The sequence below is a fragment of the Tenrec ecaudatus genome, chromosome 12 (genome assembly GCF_050624435.1).
Source record: "Tenrec ecaudatus isolate mTenEca1 chromosome 12, mTenEca1.hap1, whole genome shotgun sequence".
NCBI classification, from domain to species: domain Eukaryota; kingdom Metazoa; phylum Chordata; class Mammalia; order Afrosoricida; family Tenrecidae; genus Tenrec; species Tenrec ecaudatus.
The window spans coordinates 25,432,872-25,455,637 of record NC_134541.1 but is presented as its reverse complement, the minus strand read 5'-3'; the positions used below and the strand labels follow the sequence as shown (position 1 = coordinate 25,455,637).

Sequence of the window (22,766 nt, the reverse complement as noted above, 5' to 3'; positions counted from 1 at the left end):
TGAGGGGAGATGTTGGACAGTGTAAGACATGACAAAATAATAATAATTTATAAATTATCAAGGACTCATGAGGGAGTAGGGAGCAGCGACGTGGGGGGGTGCGAAATCAGGAGCTCAAGTAGAAAGCAAATGTTTTGAGAATGACGATGGCAACAAATGCACAAATGTGCTTGACACAATGGATGGATGGATGGATTGTGAATGAGCCCCCGATAAAATGATTGGGAAAAGAAAAATAAAAGGACAAATGATTTTAAAATGGGCAAAAATCTGAATAAATTATACACAAAAGGCAGTAAACACACGAAAAGATGCTAACCATCAGGGAACTTCTGATGAAAACCACAGTGTCATACTAGCTCACACCCATTAGGACGGCTAGAACTAACGAGAAAGAAAGGGTTGGAGCAAGTACACTGAAAAATGGAACTTTTATACACGCCTGGTGACAATGTGAGGTAGTGAAACTGCTTCGGAAAAGCCATCACAGTCCCTCCGAAACGTAAACGGAGTATGAGCTAAGCTTAGGCACATACTCAAGAAAAGTAACATGTGTCTACATAAACCTTAAACAGGAATGAGCGCCTCAGCAGAACTCACAATGGGCAAGGATGAAAACACCCCAAACGTCCTTTATCGGGTGAGCAGACAAGTAAACCTTACATAGGCATCCCACCATATTATTCAGCAGTCACAAGAAATTCCAATGCTACCTGCAACATAGATGAACCCTGAAAGCATTAGGTTATAAACGAAAGAGCCTATTCACTGAGGACCACATATTACATGATACCATCACATGAAATGTCCAGAACAGGCAAGGGTGTAAGCAGAAAACAGATCAGTGGTTGCCGAGAGCTTGAGGATTTGCAGAGAAATGAGCAGTGACTGATAGGAAGCAGAGGGTTTCTTTCTGAGGTGCTGAAAAGGCTCTAAAACTGATTCTAGTAATAGGTGAAAAACAATGTACTAAAACCACTGATTTGTGTACTTTAAATGGGTGAACTGCATGGTGTGTGAATTAAGCCTCAAGAAAATTCTCATGAAAGAACCAGGGGAAGATGGGATTCCCAGCGCTGCCCTGACTCACTTCTTCACAGGTGGGAACTTTGTTGGCAGAAGCCTGGAGAGAATCCCACAATGCAGAATCCTGACTCCAGGCTAAATTTTCCAAAATCTGTTCTTCGATGCTGTTCAAGTGCTTCACCATGTCCCTCGATAGTCCCTCCTCGGAGCGGATCACCACCTCAATGACCTAGAGGGGAAAATCAAAAAGGCAAGGAAGTCTCAGGCAGTCACTTCTAGTCAGGGCTTCCTCGTGACTGGCTCTGGCTGTACTATGACACACAGTGACATCTTTTAACCATAATTCCACGAATTATTCATATCTTTTCATTTTAAAAATGTTTAAGTTCGTCAAAATGTTTTCTCATTCTGTTTTTCATGTTTAATTTTATTTATGGAAAGCTGAGCCAGGAATGGATGGACAATGGCCAAATGCGGCAACAGAAGTTGCATCTTGGATTTCCATTCCAGTACTATTCTGAACTTAATGTTCCTTTCCAAACTATTCACCCCAATATTTCAAATGTATAGAAGGAATAATGCATTTAAAAGGAAATTTGCCTATATATATTTCCATTTTAATATGGGAACTATTTAAATAAAATCTACATGCATATACACAAAAATTTTTGAGGTGGCAGAATTATATCTCACTTTTATATTTACATATATCTTAATATATACATATATCTGCACTTTCTGGTTTTTCTTCCACATTCAAGAGGCATTCATGAAGCATTTTTGCTTTTTTTTAAAAACTGGCCACATGTGTTTAATTTGTTTAAATATGCCGCTTTTTTTTTAACAATTTATTAGGGGCTCATACAACTCTTATCACAGTCCATACATATACATACATCAATTGTATAAAGCACATCTGTACATTCTTTGCCCTAATCATTTTTTTTCTCCTCTTTTCTTTTTTTACATTTTATTAGGGACTCGCATTTTGCATCTTAAATGAAACAAGAATTTTATAACTAAAACTACCAAGTTCTGGCCAACACTAAACTCCTAGTGACTGGCCCTTGAATAAAGGTACTAACTTTTCCTAATGTAAAATCTAAACATATATATCAACATTAAATTAAATATAGTAAAATTTCCCTAAGAATGCAAAAATGTTTTAATTACAGTAATGAATTCAAATGGGTAAGCTTTTACTGTTTAAATCACATATACATTTAAGTATGAAACACTAACTCTTCACACTAATTTTCCAATTACAAAGCAGCACAGATTACTAAATTTTACACCTGAATTGTGTCAGTAAGCATGAGGGTAGCTTTAGTCTTAAATCTATACATTCTCAGTTGTTTTCCAGAAGACTCCGGCTCATGGTGACACCATGTGTGCAGAGCAGACCACACTCTATGGGGTGTTCAGAACTGTTGACGTTTTGGAAGCAGACTATCACACCTATTGTCTGGGTGTCGCTCAGGTCTGAACTACCAACCTTGTGGTTAGTAGTCAATATCATAACACTTTGCGGCACCCAGGTAATAGTAAATGCTCACTGTGATGATATAGCTTAGTAGCTATCCCGTTTCATTTCTTAAATGTTAATAAACACAGTGCTAGCAGAAAATAAGGGAAAATAAGCAAAATTGGTCCCCAGTTGAATTAGCTTCAGTGTGAAGGAACGCATATAGTTATTAAAACACCATTAGTTACGCTGCCAACAAAAGCCAATTAAAACCTTTTATTTCCAATGAGAACATTTTTGTTCTTCATCGACATTAGCTAAGATTTTCATTTAAACATGGAAAACTTCAAGGTAAATACTAATATGCTAAGTGTCATTTGCAATTCAACAACAGAAAATCTTTTTATTTTTTTAAACATTTTATTTGGGTCTGTTACAGCTAGTAACAATCCATACATCCATTGTGTCAAGCACATTTGTACATACGTTGCCATAATTCTTTTCTAAACATTTTCTTTCTACTTGAGCCCTGGGTATCAGCTTATTTTTCCCCCTCCCTTTCCTACTCTCCCTCCCTCACAAACCCTTTATAATTTATAAATTATTATCGTCATATCTTACACCAACCACTTTTTCTCCCTTCACCCATGTTTCTGTTGTTTGTCCCCCTTGAGGTGGGGGTGCTTATACATAGATCATTGTGATCCGTTCCCCCTTCCTCCCTCCACCTTTCCCCTAACATCATGGTATTGCTACTCTCATTATTGTTCCTGAGGGGTTTCTCTGTGTTGGATTCCCTGTGTCAGGAGCTCTTATCAGTATCCGTGCACATGCTCTGGTCTAGCCGGATGTGTAAGGCAGAGAAAATCTTAAATTGTCACTTTCAACCTTTCTTTTTTGTCCTTAAATCCACCTAAAAGATTACATAAATATTTTCCCACCACTTGTGGAAATATTTCCCACACATGACTACAAGTTGATTCTTTAGTACTACAATTAATACAATCATTATGTGAGGTCCATCCTAACAGAACCTTGTTTCAACTCACCTTGTAAAAATAAAATGGTTGCAAATTAAGAACTTCAATAATCCAAGGAAAAGTCCGAGGTGAGCTATAGGCAAAGAGAACAATTTCCAAGCAGCAGGCCATCAGGGAACGATTAAATATGTCCTGTTCTAAAAGAACCTTAGGGAGAAAAAGACCACAGTTTACTATTTTCCTAGCAATTTCATTCTTTGCCATTCTATGAGCAAGACTACCAAACTAATATTGAATAACTTATGTAAATTATATTATACAAATGTACTAGAGAGAGGAATTAAAGTTTTCAAGCTAGTACAGTTTTTTGTTTTAAATAGTACCACATCTAGCTCAGTGGTAGATCTTAAGGTTAAATGAGATGTCTACAATAAAATACTTTAAAATAGGTACAGATAGTAACTGGAAACGCAGGGAATCCAGGACAGATGACTCCTTCAGGACCAGTGGTAAGAGTGGCAATGCCTGGAGGGTGGAGAGAATGTGGGGTGTAAAGGGGGAACTGATTACAAGAATCTACGTATAGCCTCCTCCCAGGGGGAGGGACAGCAGAGAAGAGGGCACGGTAGACGTCTGACAGTGTAACATATGACAAAATAATAATTTATGAATTATTAAGGGTTCATGAGGTAGGGGGGAGTGGGGAGGGAAGAGGAAAATGAGCAGCAGATATCAAGGGCTCAAGTAGAAGGCAAATGTTTTGAGAATGATGATAGCAACAAATGTACAGATGTTCTTGACACAATGGATGGATGGATGGATGGATTGTGATAAGAATTGTACAGGCCCGCAATTAAATGATTACACACACACACACACACACACTTTGTGGGGAAAAAAATTTTGAACAAAAAGGTCAATATTCTCATTAAGAGAAAAGCATTATGAACAGTTTTTTTGATAGTCAATTGTTTGTCAATGTAAGAGTTTATTAATCAAAATGCTGGAATGGAAGGTGTTACAGATTAAGGTGTACTTCCAAAACTTCATGCTGAAATCCTAAGCCCTTCACCTATAAACATGACCCTGTTTGGAAGTACAAGAGCCCTGATGGAGCAATGGGCTATATAAGACCTAAACACGGGTCAGTAGTTCAAAGCCACCCACCCATCTGCAGAAGATGAGGGTGTCTACACCTATAAAGATTTAACCCAAGTGTATCTGCCATAATCCATAAGAGCGAGAATGAGCATATACCTAAGCATAGATGGATAGATAGATAGATAGATGGATGGATGAATATGTGTGTGTGTATCTGACAGAGAATGCATGTGTGTAGGTACCTTTGCTGCAAATATATCCATGAATGCAGTACACATAAATTATTAAAACTTCTATAGACAAAGAAGGTGGAATGGAAATAGAAAATAGGGAGCAAGTGACATCGTGATAGAACATTGAGGGAATTGAAATGAGTTAAAATGTGTAAACAGTTGTTGAATGTAAAACTCAAAATCCTTTTTGTAAATCTTCACCTAATTCACTATAAAGTTTTTTTTTTTTAAAGTACTTATAGTCTCACCTATTGAAAAGGTACATTGCCTACAGTAAAACAATAATTGTAGTATTCAATCACAGAGGCAGAAATAGAGTGGCTGTGGGGAGTGAGTGTGGTTGACAGAAGTCATGAATTTTTTCCCCGTGGATAGTTTTTGTTTTTGGTGAACATTTACATAGCAAATTAGGCTCCCTTTTAATAATTGCTACACAAAATTTCAGATATTGGTTGCATGTTTCACAATGTGTGGACACTCTCATTCATTTCCTTCTGGGTGTTCTGCTTCCAGGAGTCTGGTTCCCCAGTGCCCTTACCCCTGCACCTTTGCTTTAAAGTCATCACTGACTGGTTGGTTTCACATAGACATTTTTGCAAGGTGTGCAGTCCTCCCTAGTTATTATTTTATGAGTCGATCTGTATCTAGCTGAAAGGTGACCTATGAGGGTAGTTTCAGTTCAAGGTTTAGAGTATCTGAGAGAGAGCTTCAAAGAGAGAACAGTGCTGTAGCTTAGCCTTGGTGTTGGCAACACTCATTTGCACTTGGGATACCGTGGTACAGAGGCATACACACATATTGGTGCGATGTCAACTTCCTTTGGACACTACTATATAAAGCATTAACTTTTGTAGCAAAGTGAGTAAGTGGTACTCGAAACCTCTCTGCACCATTTTGTGCAACTTTGTTCACCTATAATTATTTCCATATAAAGTTTTAAAATCCTCGATTCATTCCACCACCCCCTCCACACACAACCAAGAGGGAAACCAAGGGACAAAGAAACCATCCAGGTTGAAAACAAAGAGAAATTCCATCCTAACAGTTAAGCAGTAGCATTAGCCTGTTCTTACTTGAACAAAAAGTCTAAAGCTTCAAAGAATGCTGGGAGGGAGGAGTGCAGGAGAAGGGTGTGCTAACAAATCATGAGATGCATTTAACATTGTAGAAAATTATTTTATGTAGCTATTGGAAAGCGTAGGTACTAACTTCACCAGTTGTTCAAAGAAAACAAAGTTGGGTTGTTTTTTTTTTTCACAAGAGAAAAGCTTGTAGTTAGTTCAGGGATCGTTTGCTGGCCCTTAGGAGCGTTTTCCAGTCCAGTCTGTTGGGGCACCACGCCCTGGCCCCAAAGTCCACTTTCAGCATTCCCTGGGGACCTTGCCAATCCATTCCCTTGCTGTTCCGCTGCACTCCCCCAGTGATTTGCCTCGGTGTGGTGGGATCAGGTCAGGTGCAATTCCCACGCTGTGTCTCCGGTGCTGTCCCCTGTATCGCCCTTAGTCACTGCAAAGTTGGGTTTTTTTAAGCTACCATTGTTTTTTTGCCCAAAATTCCTAGGAGGTTTAAGTAAATATCTTAACTATCAGGTGGCGAATAGTTGGGAAATAGAAGACTATAAATGGGCCTGAAGGTCAGTAATGGTGAGGCAAAGGTAACTTTTATGTATTTCACATTTCTGCTCAGAAACGGTTAGCTCTGGATCTGCCTAAGTCAACTAAAGCCATCTTTGCCCATCTGCCACAGATGGTATTCACCCCACCGCACACACAGCCCCATAAAGCGCCACATAGCCCCACATGACACTGCTTTTAGGGTTAGGACTGTGGGCCTTTGCTAGTGTCTGGGTGAGTTAATCTACTTACTGACATGTCCATTCCATGAAGTCTTCGTGTTTCCTGAATCATTACAGTCTCTAATATTTTATAATACAAAATCTCTGCCAGTTTTAGTCTGTTGACAGCAAAGTCTATAAAGGAAATAAAGGGACAACACGTACTGATGAAATTTAGTTTTGGACTAAAGAAAATAAACTGTTATCAAAACTGTTAATAAAATTTGATTCAATAACAAGGAAAAAACCTGGATGTCACTTCTATTTTTTTTGGAGGTCACAATCTACCTAAATTCAATGCTTTTTACCAACTTTTGTTTTTCTTCTTACCTATGTGAGATCCTGGCTGTTCATCTGTTGACTGAGTGTAGTGTTGGCAGAAAGATTCTCCTATGCCTTTAACTAGTTTTGCAATGTTTTCCATTGGATTGCGCATACAAGATCTACAAAATAGATGAGCAACCTAATTAATTACATGGGGAAAAAACCCAGAAAATCAACATTTGCCCTCACCCTCCTAATGAATTTTAAGAATTAGTTTGCTTTTCTGTAGACTAATTGTGTTCTGCATTATAAACTCAGATGTGTAAAAATTAATAAAATGTTTGACCTCACATCTACAACCAAGTCTAGCACCAGTTAATAAAATGGCATATTATTGTGGAATGTCAGCATTAGAAAAGGTCATGGACTCTACTTCATGCATCTATTGGTATGCAGTTCTAGAAAAAGAAAAACAAAGGGACGGAAAACATACCGGTGGCGGCTAGAGAATGGGAGAGGCTCCAATGTCTTGACTGTGGTGTAGTGGTTATGCCATGCAACTATACACATTTGAAAAGGATGACTCTTATCATCTATGAAGTATGTCCCAATTAGCCCAATTTAATAAAAATGCATCAGACATCACATGTGTTAGAATAAACAACCATTTAAAATCAAAAGGGCAGCATTTACCTAGGATAGAAGGCTGTGGAAGGAAGAGGAATGGATACAATGCAAATGTTCACTCAAAACTGGCAAACAAGCAAAAAATGAGGAGCTGATACCAAGGGCGCAAGTAGAAAGCAAATGTTTTGAGAATGATGATGGCAACAAATGTACAAATGTGCTTGACACAGTGGATGGATGTATGGAATGTGATTAGAGTTGTACGAGCCGGCAATAAAGTAATTAAAAAAAAAAAAAACCCCAAACAAAACTGGCAAACAAATCCAAGACTGGGAAAGTGATCTGCCAGTCAAATAACAAATGCAGAGGTCAGGAGTCCCAACTTCAAGCTCAAACAGAGCAGTACACCTGCTCCTCCTTATCAACAATCTCATTAGCCATTATTTTACATCTACACAAATAACTGAAAAAACTACTACCCAATTATCTTGCACATTAATGACCTACATCTGGCAGTAACGTGTGCCGAGATGCCAGGTGAGAATGAGGTTGTTTGAGATGGTAAAGGTGTCAAGTCAGTGGAGTAGTGATTCTCAGTGGTTAGGTAAGGCTGCAAAGACGTAGTCACCCTCCGTTTTATGATCTAATTGGGTCATCCCTAACACTAATGTTGACATAATGAGCTGGTCAGTGGACCTAGCCACGGTGGTGAGTGTGTTCTAGGCAGAGGTAGGTGCAGACATGGCAAACACACTTTATGTTCTAATCAAGTCCTATACATAAAGCTGTGGTTCCTGAGTTACCTTTTCCTCCAGCTAGGTTCTTAGTCATTTGTATTCCTTCCTTTGGTTGCTATAGGATGTTTACATAGGTTTTTGGACACCTTTTCAACTTGTTAACGGTAAATGCAAACGCATCCTTCAAATGCTGGCAGGGTGCTGGTGTAAGTACAGCCTGCTTTACTCTCTGAGCTATGTTTGAGGGCAGGGCTGACTGGGCCATCTTCATGGACCCTGAATGTTTGTGGAGTAGGTGAGCTCTGGAGGTACTATGTTTTGCCTGTTGGAGGCCAAGGGTTTTGCTTTCCTTTATGAGATTTGGTTAAATATCCCCTATTCCAGGGCTTACTAAACCTAGTCAAGGAAACCATCTGGTTTTGTAAAGATCCGACCCCAAATTAGCATGTAACTTCAGGAAATGGCAGACCTTGGCACTTTCTCATAATTTTGTTGTAATCCTGGGGTTAAAACATAGCTTTCACTTGGGATTTCTATGAATTTCTATCTACCTGCCTAGTCATCCCACCTATCTATTTCTCTGTGTGGTATTAATGAGGATTCCTAAGTTTCTATTAACATCCCCTTCTTCTTTCCTCGGGCCTGCTTTTTGGAGACGAGCAGACCAAAATCAATTACTTTCTATCTTGACTGCCCCTTTGGAAATTTATGGAATGATAGCATATTCCTTTACTCAATTGGTTACTGCTGACATATATTTTGTTGGTTTTTCCTATTCTCTTATCTCATTCCAATCAAAACCATACCATTGTTATCAAGTCAATTCCAATTCGTAGTGCCCCTCTAAGATAGAAACTGCCCCTTTTTAGGTTTCCATGGCTGTAAATCTTTATGGAAGCAGACTGCCACATCTTTCTAACCCTGAAAAAGGCTGGTATGTTCAGACTATAGACCTTTTGGTTAGCACTCCAGTGCTTTAACCACTGTGCTACCAGGGCTCAATTTTATTTCTTTGGGCATTAGAAAATGTGTTCTATGTTCTGGCATCATTCTACCGCATTTCTCAGGAAACTTGTATCCTTGTTGGGAAACGATTGTATAAAATTGCATTTCATGGTTCATCAAGATGTAAACAGTCCTCCATTTGATGGATGTTCAAGATGAACCCATTTAAAGGATAGGCAAAAAAGAAAAACATTAATGCCTAATTCAAAGATAGTTACAAGAGTAGAGTGTCTGCACTAGATTACATGGTAGTCACATAATCTCACGTCAACTTGAGGATTTTAAGAGGGAAGGGGTGGAGTCTAGCCTGTAAATCAGGTCACAGCCTGAGTATGCCTCCTTGTGGGAAGGGCCTTCTCAAGAGGATTCTGGGAACTTCCCCTCTCTGTCCTCATCTTCCTGTTGACAAGCCAGACAGAGACTTGCTGAGCACTGCAAGAGTCTCTTTCTCTGCTTCACCTTCCTGTTGAGTGAGGAGCCACATTCAGAGAGTTAGAAGAGATCATCAGAGACCCACGCCAGCACTGAGATACTTCCACCACCATTGGATCCACAAGACTTCTCACCCACCAGCCTGTGATCTTCCTGCATTTGGCATCATTGCATGTGGCTGTGTGAGTCTGAAGAGGAATTTATGGACGAGTATCGAACATATATATGGGCTATTATCAGATGTATGGATTTGATCTGGACTGGGATGTTTTCTCAATAGACGATTGCCCTTTGACATAAAGCTCTCTCTTAAACACGAGTCTCTGAACTTGTTTCTATAGTCAACCCAAAACAAACACCTTTAGGATATACTCTTAACCTTGTGAGTCTATTAAGTCTGTGAAATCCTATAAATGTTTAACATTTATATACACATTTAATAGGTACTCCTGGCTTGTTTTAGGTCAATAGAGTTTATGATTGAAATGTTATAGTAAAACGTGCTAGACAGATTCAACATCTTAACACTTTTGAAAATACTGAGAATAGAATGGAATACAGAATCTAAGACAGACAGCCAGAAATATATACACTACTGTTCTTACTCAAAAATATTTATAAGTTGTTGACTTGGCGCATTTTTCAGTCCAGCCACAATACCCTGCAACCTGCTCACACTCTGGGTGGCTGAAGCAACAGGGGTAATGACTGCTTCTTTCTCCCGTAAGTACCGCCGTCCTGTTAGTGGTGTAGAAGGTGCAAATGTTCTTTTCTGTCAGAAAAGGAAAAACTGTGAGATTAAAAACTTCCTTCCCATTCGTTGTGTGTTTAACTCAGGATAGATACCATCTTTTTAATTGATGTTCAGTGATAGGTTACTTTCACCTCTCTTCTGGTTACTCAGATTTTAGTAGCATTGTGCCGTTAACAGCCTTACGTTTGAATGAACACTTTCCCAAAGCACTTTCTACCTATAATCTCACCCTCACCAACAAGTCCTTTGAAAGATAAGGCACACATATTTTTGTTTTCCATGTGAGGAAAGATAAAGATAAGTTAAGAAAGCCTGTTTAAATTGGCAAAGCTAATGGCTGAGTCTGGATTAAAACTTTAGGTTTTTCTACTTTCTAAACCTGTGAATTTTCCATTAGACTTCATCTTCCAACTCAATTAACAAGTGAATTCTGAACTCAGCTTTGCTCATTAAAAATTACGTTCAGAGTAGGCCAGCTGAGCTTAGGGGAGACTACATAGTATCATAGGTAGAAAAGCAAACTAACTGCTAAAGTAACAGATCAGATGCTAAGTTGGTTAAAAGAAAGAATGGTAAGAAAATAGCAATTCTTTATGTCAAAAGACACAAACTCAATTGAAAAACTCAAGAAAACTGTGGAAATGCAACAGAACGAAGACAACAAAAAAAATCAGGGAAAATATTGTCATATATATATTTAATTGCCTTTTAAGACTGCAATGGTAAATGTGAATTAGTAAAGAAACTTAAGATTTAACCTGAAAGATGCCTCTGTTGTTAGTAGAACCACACAGAGAAAGATCAGTCAAGCCTGAGGTCAGGCGAAATTAGATTACTTTTTCAAAATGGTGCTGTAGGTTACATTCCACATTGGCCCGAGCTGTCAACTTCCCCACTGGGGTGTCACTGGCGAACTTTCGAGGAGTGCCAATTTCTTCTTCAGCATCAGCTCCCAAAAAGACTCTCTCATCAAAATCACCAACAGTTAGAACATATTCTTCATATTCCTTGTTCACTGATTTGCTGCAAAGATAGTAATGTTAAGCTTTTAGGATAAAAGTAAGTTACACAATGGATTTATCTTGACTTATAGGCAGACTTAGGATCCACTGCCTGAGAAAACTGATTAGTCCTTTCCTGTAATATTAATTCTGTCTCTGCTAATATCACAAGCTCCTATTTGATCATTGGACATTTAAAATATTCATACAAAAATTTTTAAGCATATACAGAAACGTGTAAATGAAAGCTAGTTAAAGCTAGTTATGGAAAAGAAAATTTTAACAAGACTATTGAGGAAATAATCCACTCTATCACACTGATTCTACTCCGTCAAAGTGATTCCATTTCAAAGCAACCTTATATACGACTGCAGAGGTCTGCAGAAGCAGACAGCCATGTCTCTCTTCCTCAGAACCACTGATAGCTGTGACTGTCGGCCCTGCGGCTGGCAGTCCGACACTTACGCAGCAGGCCAACAGTGAGGTGCAATCCAGACTGACCAACATTTGATTAATGAAAGCAAAACACCAGCTGAGTTTCTCAGCCAAGCAGTTACTTTAAGTATACTTTAAGTCAAAAAAGAGTTAGAACATTTACTCAATATGCCACTAATGCAGGGGGAAATGTGAATTTGGAGGATTTATCCTGATACAATGTTTCACTTAACAAATGTAACAATTCATTATTAATACTGCCTACAATGTGCTGGATGCCATTAGTACTAGAAACTTACCTATTATCAGTAAAACTGGAAAGGTCCAGGAGGCATTCTCCTTTTAAAATCTGGGAAGAAAAAACCATTTTAGGACATCATGTAAGTACATTAAAATGAAGAAAAACATAAGACTTATCTAAGTTGGTAGTCCTAAAGTCACACCTGCATAAACATACACACAAGAATTATTAAACAGTTCTTTCGGACTAGTAAAGTCTACTTAGCATACAAATAGTTTTAAAAAGGGATATAAAGTCAAATTTTGAAAACTGAGCTTAGTCTGTAGCAGTGGTTTCTAAATTTCAGTGACACAAGAATCACTTAGGGAACTTGTTAAAAAGGCAGAATAGTGGACTACACAACCAATGACTGAGTCTGTAGGCCTGAGCGGAGACTGCACTTTTGAACAAATTCCTAAAGTCATTCTGAGGGAGGGACACGAACATTCTTGAATGACCCTGGTGGCAGAAGGAGTTACTAATGGAAAGGTTAGCAACTGGAAACCACCAGCTGCCCCCAGAGAGAAAGATGTAGCTTTTTACTCCTGTAACGGAAACCCACAGTGCAGTTCTATCTGAGGGTTGCTATGACTTGGAATAGACTCAATGGCAGTGAGTTTTTCTTTGGTAAGAGAGGAAAACTACATTCTGTCAGTAATTGCTGTATACCATAGTATACCAAAATTACTATGCAGCATGAACTGTACATTCAAATGTATTCAAGGACTAGAAGTCAACATACATAAACAAAGACGGCAGTAAGTGCCCTTCTCATCCTAAGAGAGGTGACCATAATTTAGCTTGCCAACAGTTAGCCATGTAGAAATTCCTAGTATTGCCATCTTATTTTAAAAATATTTTCAAGTAGGGCAGGGAATGTACAGATGTGCTTTATACAATTGATGTATGCATATGTGTGGATTGTGATAAGAGTTGTATAAGCCCCTAATAAAATGTTTTAAAATATATATTTTCAAGTAATAGATCTTGAAATTTAAATGTTTATAATAAAAGAAATATATCCTAAGTAGGCCAAATGAAACATCTATGAACTGTGGGCAGGTGGGCCACTGTCCAAACCAGAATACGTTGGAGCATGAAAGGAGGTACCATTAATAATTATGCCAAGATAACAGGTAAAACCAGATATGAAGCCTGGTAAATTGGGACGTACTGTAATCACACCAGGGGCCATTATTATACAATCTCTGGAGAGGCTCACAAACTTAATTCCTGGGTTCCTTCAAAGTTTATTTTGCTGGATATGTTCACCATACAGATAAGGAACAAGGGTTTATTTATTTGAGGCAAGATGGAACAAAATAGAAAAGTTTATATACAAGAAGAAGCCAGCTGGGGAAATTCAAGCTTAAAAGAAAATCTCCTAACATTCTTACAAAGGGGGAACCACAAAAAAAAAAGCCCCAGAAAAACAACCACCCAAATCGACTGCCATTGGGTCAATGCTGACTCACAAAACGCCTGTCAGTTTTCCAAATCTGTACATCATAACTGGAGCGGACAGCCTCCTCTTTTCCCACAGAGAAGCTGGTGAGTTTGAACCACTGACCTTGAGGTTAACAGTCCAATGTTGACTCAATACCACCACCTGCGCACAGTGATGGCTAAATCAAAGTCCCTTGTTTTACCAAGAGAAAACTTAAGGCCTCACTGGATTAAACAGCTCATTGGGGAAATACAAACTCAAGGCCCAAAATGAGCATGCCAATTCATAAACATAGAAGCAGCTAAGTTACTGAGAAGAGAAAAAAAAATCCAGGACACAGGTACCCTGCAGGTAGCTTACAAACTACAGTGAATGTTCTATGGAATTAAAGGTACAATTATCACATGTCATCCTACTTATAGTAAAGAGTCAACAATTATTCGATTTGTCAGTAGTTCCATTAAACTTACTGACTTCTCTTCAACGGCTGACTCTGATAACCTCTTCTTCGTAATTCTTTTTGAGTACCTTGCAGGTGCCTTGGCAGCACATCTACCTGATAGTATACATGGCTGTCGTGTTCTTCAGTGGGTTTTAGTGAGGTCAAGGTGCACTTAGGTAATCACATCATACACGATCACAGGATAAATGTGCATCCTTGAGTACGGTAACGCTGATAAGCTTGCTTAAAACATTGTTTCATTTCTTTTTTCCTGTACAGGCTGCTGCTGACCTCTAAACATCTTAGCCATTCAATTACAAGGACAGTACCTTCCTATCAAAGAGTTTTGCGATGTATGGCTTAAAGTAGTGCTCCTTTATTCCTTTTGCTTCGACTTGAAGTCCATCGTGCAGTTCACACAGTTGGGCAATGATGCAGGGCGGCTCCTCAGGAGCCCTGAAGTCAGCGGCATGGAAATCAGGTGGCAAACCTAGTTTCACAGGGTAGGAAGAGATGCATGAGGGAGGGGGAGAGCATGATCCACTTTGAATACTCTTTTCCTATAAGCTGAGCATCCATTTTCAAGAATAAATAGGATCTCACCTTTAAATGATGGATTTAGCAAGTCTCGTCTATTGGGGCAAATAATGGCATTGGCAACAATCAGATCCAAGCAGCACAGAAGTAAGTGGTAGGAGTTTACTAAATCATCCCCAATCATACGGAAGTTTCCTTTTAAGAACAAACACAAGGCAATATAAAACCCAGAAGTCACGCACATCGCTTCCCCAGAAGAAAAGTGAAACCAGTGAACGTCAGCTTACCCTTGGTGTAAACGAAGAGCGTCCAGCAGAAATTAAAGAGATCTTTAGCGCTGCAAGGAATCTTCCTAAAAAGGAGGGGGGAAAGTGACTAACTTGCTAAATATAATTTCAGGTGTTTAATTTAAACTGAGACAACAACTCTAACAATCAGTAAAATCAAACTGCACATGAAACTCCATTCATTAGAGGCAAAATATAGCTCAACAAGGAGTGGAATGAGCCTTTCCAAATCTGCATAAAATCGTAACATAGAAAATTAGGTATAACCTGCAGCTTTCAGATATGGATAACTGTAAATGGGTATGGATGTGTGTGTTTGTGTGTTACATACACATCTCAGAGGATATTTGTGGTACAGACTCTTCCAAAAGCAAACTCTTAATTAAGTCTGTATGATAATCTATATAAAACCACATAAGGATTAAGGGTCTCACCTCTGCTTCCTGCTTCGTGGTAACTTTGGTAGTTCTTCATATGGATTTTGAAAAATATCTAAAAAAATGGGTTCAAATTTTTTGAAAATTACTGTAGATACCTCAAAATTTCTTTCTAGCCTTTTCATACGATCACGAAATTCCTGTGGCAGGTTTGACATGTCCATCCATTTCTTCATTTTACTAAAAAACTGAATTAAACTAAAAACAAAAAACAGAAAGAAAGCAAAAACCAGAAAATCAGTGTATTTAATGGACTGAACAGGGATTCAATAAAAATAAAACATTCTATTCATGGCTAAAAATATTTACTTAAAAGCAAAAAAAAATTTACTTAAAAGCATGGCATTACTTAAACCTCACTCAAAAACGCTGCAAAATAATTTGTGGCCCAATGATCACCTTGGGGACACAAATTTTGATTAGTGCTCATTCTATAAAGAGTACTCCTAGGAGAGTGAGAGCTGCTACCTACTTCTACTTCCTACAGCGCCTGGGCAATTTGCTGCATACAAATTATAAACACTTGCTAACAGATCAGTGGGTTTCCAATTTAAATTTAAGAAAAACATATTAGTCTCCCAATTGCTGGGCTTGTGAAGTTATCCACAAAATACCATTACAAGGTAGCAGAAAATGTCAAGTGTCTGCCTTTGTTCCAACCTGAGGTTCCACCACCAAAACTGAACTACAAGGGAGTTGTTGCTTAGGTGCCTTCCAGTTGGTTCCAGTTTCACTGAAAATTGTAAGAAAGACTATGAGCTGGGATAATAGATATGCACCTACTTGAGATTTCTGAATCTAGACCAGTGGTTCAGAAAACTTGTTAGGCGCTATCAAGTTGGCTGCAACTCATAGCAACCCTACCTGGTCCTATGCCATCTTACAATCGCTTCTACACTTGAGCCCGTTTTGTGGTAGTCATGTAATCGTTTGTCAATTTGAGGGAAAGAGTGAAGGGGTGGAGTCTAGCCTGTCCATCAAGATGTAACCAATGTGGCTGCTGTGTGGGCAAGGCCTTCTCCTGAGAATTATGGGAACTTCTGTTTTTCCTCCTTGGAAACAGGAGACACTTTCTCTCTCTCCTTACTCCCTTGGAGACTCTGGGCCAAGACTCTCGGCTCACTTCCTGAGAGACACTCTACTGACAAGACACATGGCACTACACTGATCGACCCCGTGCCCTGGGAGCTGGAGAAGCCACGTGGAGACCCTGCCAGCGCTGAGATGCTTACAACGTCACTGGATCCAAAGACTGTCTACCCTTTGGCCTGCGATCGTTCTGCATTCAGAGTAATTGCATGTGTTTCGTGAGTTTGAAGAGGACTTTATAGATTGATATAGGACATATTGGCTGATATCAGACTTAGGGACTTGATCTGAACTGGACTGAGATGTTTTCTCAGTATTCAATTCCTCTTATATATAAACCTCTTTCTTATACAACTACGAGTGTCTCCATGAATGTTTCTCTAGTCTATCCTAACACATCACTGTTGTAGCCAGTGTGTCAATTCATCTCATTGAGTCTTCCTCTCTTTCGCTGACCCTCTATTTACCAAGCATGATGTCCTTCTTCAGGGACTGGTCTCAGTTGTTCCAAGGGAAAAAAATTTTTACTACAGAGAATGAGGATAACACATTGACCAGATGATAATAATTAACATCATCAAGGATAGGAAAATGGATATTATGTGCTCCCAGATCTGACACCCCAGAGACACATAGTTAGTTTTCTATCTGGTAATGTGTAATCTGCTTCTAGTCATGAGGAAACTTCAGAGAAATCCAAAATTAGGGACAATAAATGAAAAAGAGGTGTGAAGTGGTTGTAGATTACACACTTCAAAAATGCCAATGATAAAGACAGAGATGATGAAAAATTCATCATCATATACAACATGGTACTGATTATTAGTGTAACTGGCCTATACATGTAAAAATGACTGAAATAGAAAATATTCTATTATATGTACTCTAGCCTTAAAAACAAAACAGGGGAGGCCATGAAAATGATCCTAATTAAAGCCAGATGAATGCAATACCTAAGCCTACACTGGAGAGCGGACTCAAAGGGTGGGGAGAAGTCAGAGGACATTACTGGGTCAACTTACTAAACTGGACTAGAAATGGTAGTTTAGATCAAAGAGTGTATCAAGTTAAATCTGCTGAGATTTATAATTGCACTACACTTATATAAGAAGGGAGGGAGGGGAAAAATGAGAAGCTGATTACAAGGGCTCAAGCAGAAAGCAAATGTTTTGAGTATGAGGACGGCAACAAATGTACAAATGTTCTAGACACAAAGGATGTATGTATGGATTGTGATAAAAGTTATATGAGCCCCCAATAAAATTATTTTTAAAAAGAAAGAAAATACATTAGACTATTAAGTGTGAAGAACTAAAATACAAGCTACATACTCTGAAATAGTTGAGGGAAAATATTATGTCAGAGAAACATCAAAGGATTAAGCTAATGGGTTAATAACATTAATATCCAAACTAAACTCATGGCCATTGAGTCAATTCTAACTCATGGTGACCCTACAGGGCAGGGTAAAATTGTCTCTGTGAGTTTCTGGACTAAAACTATTTATAGGAGTAGAAAGTCCCATCTTTCTCTTGCAGGTGGGCTGGTGGTTTTGAACTGATGACCTTGGGGTTAGCAGCCCAACGTGCAACCAGTCCTACACCACCAGGGCTCCTCAAATATTACTAGTACTAGGTGAATCTGGGTAAAGGATCGATGTAATGTTTTTTGTACTTTTCTTATTTATGCAACCTTGTCTGTAAACTTGAAATTAACAATTTTTTTTAAATTCGATGAAAAAGATATCATAGTTCCAAATATTGAACCCAAAATACCTCTCTGGGTGAAGCCCATGTGTGAGAAGGAGAGGCAGAGGAAGAATGTAACAACTGTGAAAGGATAACAATGTGTTAACAACCTTGGTCAGGATTGAATGAGGTCAACTGTCTTCAAATAAACAGAATAAATTCTAATGTTAAATTTAGAAGTTATAAAAACAATATTGCAAAGCCAAATCACTTTACCTTAATTTAGCGGAGCGTAGTATCCTAGTAAGTGATACACAGTTTCCTTCCATGACACCCTTTCCAACTGTGGGAATAATGCTTTTGCGGCATGCAACATATAACGAACATGCCAACCAATGCACCACTTCTCCCTGGCAGACAGAAGGCAAACAGCAAAACGGATGTTAATATGCTTACAACTACAAAATCAAACAAAATCTTAGAATGACAGGGTTTAATTTTCCTTCTGTAGCTAAAGGACGCTTGTTGCCAGGTGTTGAGTTCATTATGATTTATAGCAACTTTATGTACAACAAAATAAAACACTGCCCAAACCCATACCATCCTCACCATCGTTGCCATATTTGAACCCACTGTTGCAGTCACTATGTCAATGTAAAGGTCACAAAGCTCAGTTACTTACAGTACTAGGTATTTTTATTCTTAGGCCTGTGTTCTCACTCCTTATTTATCAACATGGTTAGCTTCCAAAAACCAGGTCATTATGGGGAAATCAGCATGATACAAATGGAAGACAATCAGATCACAAAATGGAAGGGAATATCTACTTCATCAAGGCCCAGTCAAGATGACACATCACCTTCACTATCACAGCCACCATCATTCTAGCATCAGAACTGGGTATTTATTGCCAGATATGCATCAATGCTTTAAACAGCTTGATTGTGGTTGTTAGGTACCATTTAGTTGGTTCCAACTCCATGTAAACCAGAATCAAACACCGTTTCGTCCTGTGCCACCGTCACAATTGCTGCCACAATGTCAATCCATCTCGCTGAAGGGTGTCTTTTTCACTGATGATTTTTTTCCCCCAAGCATAATATCCTTCTGCAGGGACTGGCCCCTCTACAAATATAGAACATGTCCAAAGTATATGAGATAGCCTCTCACCAACCTAACTTCCCAGGAGTGTTTTGGCTGCACTTCCAAGAACTGTCCCTTCTGGCAGTTGACAGACTATCCAGCAGTCTTTGCCAAATTCAAAGGCATCAGTTCTTCTTAGTCTTCCTTATTCATGGTCCAGCTTTCACATGTTGATGAGGTGACTAAAAAGGCCATGGCCTGGGTCAGCTGAGTCTCAATTTTCAATGCGCCGTCTCTGGCAAGTGTATTACGTCAAATAGATTATTTTATTATTGTAATGAATGGTGACCGGTTGGGTAACAAGATAGTTGATAAGTGAGGAGTAGGTGTATTATTGAAAGGGGTTCTCTTACAATTGATCTGCTTCAACTTTCTTGATTTTAAAATACCAGTTGAGGTCTTGAGGAGGCTCAGGGTTCTTTTCACCATTTTGGTTTTATGTATCTTTTAAAACTAGTTGGACAGTGAAAGAAAAGGTCACAGAGCGAGCAAGGGAGAAACTCACATAAAAATGTTTTCAATCACAAAAAAATACCTGTTTCATGTAACTGTCATTTTTATAAGGTAAAAATTTGGGGACCAATTTGCCCTTAAACAGTCTTTAACATATTATGCGTGGACCTTCATCTCAGCAGCTATTTCAACTTATAACACTATAATAAAGGTGACATTTGTACATTCAATATGGAATACCAGTAATTTGTGACTTATAACAAACTGCAATATGAGTGCTTGCACTTTATTTTTATATCATATTGGTAGTAATTTGTATTATGTGTAGTGTTGCATCACGTAATTTGTTCGTTTTTTAAAATTTTAGATGTTCTTACAGATAAGCACTGCTGACTCCGGCCTAGTCTAAAATGAAATTAGTGTCAGTGTCAAGAGTCGTAAAGAACAGAGAGTTGGGCAATGTTCAACTCCAAGGGCATAAGAGAGTTGAACTCCAAGTGCAGTGGCTTGACTGTGAACCAAGGCACTGAAATGACACTATGAAATATAAGAAGACAAAAAGGTGGCTGCAGTCCAGACAACTTCCTCTTAGGCTTATCAAGCTAATTTCCTGACTAGAAACACCAACCCCATTTCCAGGAATAATCTGGATAATCCAAAACCTTCTATAAATGCAACTAGACCTCAACTGCCAAAATGAAGTTATCCACCTTTTTTTCATCATCAAAGCTTTGTATATTTTAGAATGCATTTCTTTGTTACAGGAGCTCTGGTGAACTGGTTATGAATTGGGCTGTCAACCACAAAGCTCAGTTCAAACTCACCAGTAGTGATTCTGAACCTTCCTAATGCTGAGACCCTTTAACACAGTTCCTCGTGTTGTGGTGAAACCCCCCCCCCCCAACCATAAAATTATTTTCACTGCTACTTCCTGTCATTTAGCTACTGTTTCGCATTTAGCTACTGTTACGAGTACGGCGACCCCTGTAAAAGGGTCATGTCGAGACCAATAGGTTTAGACCTGCTTCACCAGTAGACCCACAGGAAAAAGATATGGCGTAAATCTTGGAGAGCCAAAGGGGCAATTTGTCCCAGAGTCCCTGTAAGTCAGACTGGACTCCCTGGCTTCGAGTTTGGTTTTTTATTTAAGTATTAAAAATATTAAGTTTGTATGTTATGTTTCTAACCCCTAGAGACAAATAAGAATTGGATTTAGAAAGTTATCGATACTAAAAGGCAATAATAATGAAAACTTAAAACAAAGAAAAAGATATTCTACCCAAAGGAAACAGAGGTCCGGAGCACCGGTATTAATTTTACTCAGGGGCAGCCACTGGACTGTCCATCAGGTGAACGTCCAGCGACTGTGTTGGGTAAGATGATCCCCACTGGACAGACGAGGGAACTAACTGCGTGCTAAGAGACACGCATGCTTGGCGTGTTAGCTTTGAGCAAGTTATGGCAGAAGCAATGCCACAACGCGCAACCCGAGGGTGGAAGTTAAATGGCTAAGAGACTCTGCTCCTGGTCAGCCCGCCCTTGGGCCCGTAGCTGCACCTCTGGGGGTTCCGGACCGAGAAGGCGATCAGAGAACCGCATGGAGAGAAACGAGACGGCACCGTTCTGGGCCGCAGTCCAGGGTAGCCTTTACCACGGAACCCCAGTTCCTACAGATGATGGCGCAGGGCCCCGCAGCTCCTTCGGTTTTGCGCACTGGGCTGCTATGTGTCGGTGCCGACGCGATGACACCCAACGAAGACAACCTCGCGGCCCGGAGGACACGTTGCTAGCCTGCGGCGGGCCGGGGGTGGAAGCCGGGGGTCTAGGAGACCCCGGGCGTGTGACCGAGGGGAAGCTGCGCCTTTCCGGGGCTTCCGCTTCCAGCTTCTGGAACTGCGAGAGCCGGCGGGCTGCCAGCCGCCCCTCCGGCGCAGACTCGGCACTTAGTGGCGCCCTGCGGGGCAGCGACCCTTCAGGGTGGGGAGCCTCCGCCACCCCGAGAGGCGGGGCCCGGCAGGGGTGGGGCCTGGCCGCGGACCCACCACCCCGCGGCGGGTCGGGGGTCCAGGGGCGTCGGCCGCCCCGCCTGCGGCACTGCTCACCTCCAGGCTGTAGTTGCCCCGGATGGCGGCGAAGTCGTCCAGGGCTTCGGCCGCGCTCCCTTCGTCCAGGTTCAGCTCCTGACACAGGGCCTGGAGCGCCTCCCCGGCAGAGGCGACCACCGCCGCCCCCTCGGCGTCGGACTCCTCCTCGAACATCCCTTCGGGCCCTGCGGGTGGCGCGGTCGCGGCCCCTCACTCCGGTCTCCCTGCGGGCGCGCTACCCACAACCCCCCGCGCCAAAGCGCGCGAAAACGGGCGACCTCGGAGCGGCACCCTCCCGCCCGTGGTCTGCCTCCGCGTGTCTCCTCAGAAAAGTCCGTTCACCCTCCAGACAAGACGACGGAACGCGAATCCTCGTCAAACTGGACTTACGCCCTGAAGGGCAGCGGTGAGCCCAGTTCGCGGGGCAAAGCTGCGGTGGCTGGAGGGGGAGAGGGGTTGCGGCCTCCGCGCTGAGGCTGCTGGGAGTTGTAGTTCACATCCGGCCCCGAAGCCAGGAGCAGCGCCCTTTGTTTGGCTTGCTTGGCCAATTGCAAGTTGACTTTATTTTAGCGAGGAGCTGGCTCTTTCCTACCAGAGTGTGCTGGTGTTCAAGGCGCCAAAAAAGCCCCATCTCCCAACTAAGTGTAGCCACTGGAATTAGGAGATGGAGGCAGCGCCTCTCCTCGGATGTCTCTAGTGAATCTGTTGGATGACTGAATGTGGCCTAGGCTATCAGGACTGGCGAAGCAAGCATATTATGAGACACCGTTTCTCAGCTCCCTAGACTTTGGGAACTTTTCCAATAAAGGCAGTCATTCTAGGCTTTTCCTTCTGTTCTGCCAAAACTTGTCCAGGAAGAGCCAGAACGATCTTTTAAAAAGGCAAATCAGAGCATGTACTTCCTTTGATGAAAATCCTACTGCAAATTCCTATCCTTAAAATAATATCCGAACTCTTCTCCACGCCCTACAACGCCCTATGCAAC

At 40.5% G+C, this 22,766-nt stretch overlaps 1 protein-coding gene across 2 annotated transcripts in view; it reads right to left on the bottom strand.

The window, feature by feature from the left end:
• The window catches only part of RBL1 (RB transcriptional corepressor like 1), a 53,289-nt gene extending 31,097 nt beyond the window's left edge, over nucleotides 1-22,192 (bottom strand). Inside the window, exons 1-13 of one of the 2 annotated variants that reach the window (XM_075528788.1) lie at nucleotides 21,800-22,192; nucleotides 18,378-18,511; nucleotides 15,322-15,522; nucleotides 14,888-14,952; nucleotides 14,667-14,795; nucleotides 14,393-14,553; nucleotides 12,194-12,243; nucleotides 11,295-11,481; nucleotides 10,310-10,476; nucleotides 6,970-7,082; nucleotides 6,671-6,774; nucleotides 3,541-3,678; nucleotides 1,091-1,255 (exon numbers count right to left, since the gene is read on the bottom strand). In XM_075528788.1, the coding sequence (XP_075384903.1) occupies nucleotides 1,091-1,255; nucleotides 3,541-3,678; nucleotides 6,671-6,774; nucleotides 6,970-7,082; nucleotides 10,310-10,476; nucleotides 11,295-11,481; nucleotides 12,194-12,243; nucleotides 14,393-14,553; nucleotides 14,667-14,795; nucleotides 14,888-14,952; nucleotides 15,322-15,522; nucleotides 18,378-18,511; nucleotides 21,800-21,955 (1,770 nt within the window). In that variant the 5' untranslated portion in view covers nucleotides 21,956-22,192. Of the gene's footprint in view, nucleotides 1-1,090; nucleotides 1,256-3,540; nucleotides 3,679-6,670; nucleotides 6,775-6,969; nucleotides 7,083-10,309; nucleotides 10,477-11,294; nucleotides 11,482-12,193; nucleotides 12,244-14,392; nucleotides 14,554-14,666; nucleotides 14,796-14,887; nucleotides 14,953-15,321; nucleotides 15,523-18,377; nucleotides 18,512-21,799 lie in introns of those variants that run through there. The other variant, XM_075528789.1, reaches the window with a different exon arrangement.
• Nucleotides 22,193-22,766: the final 574 nt, after the last annotated feature.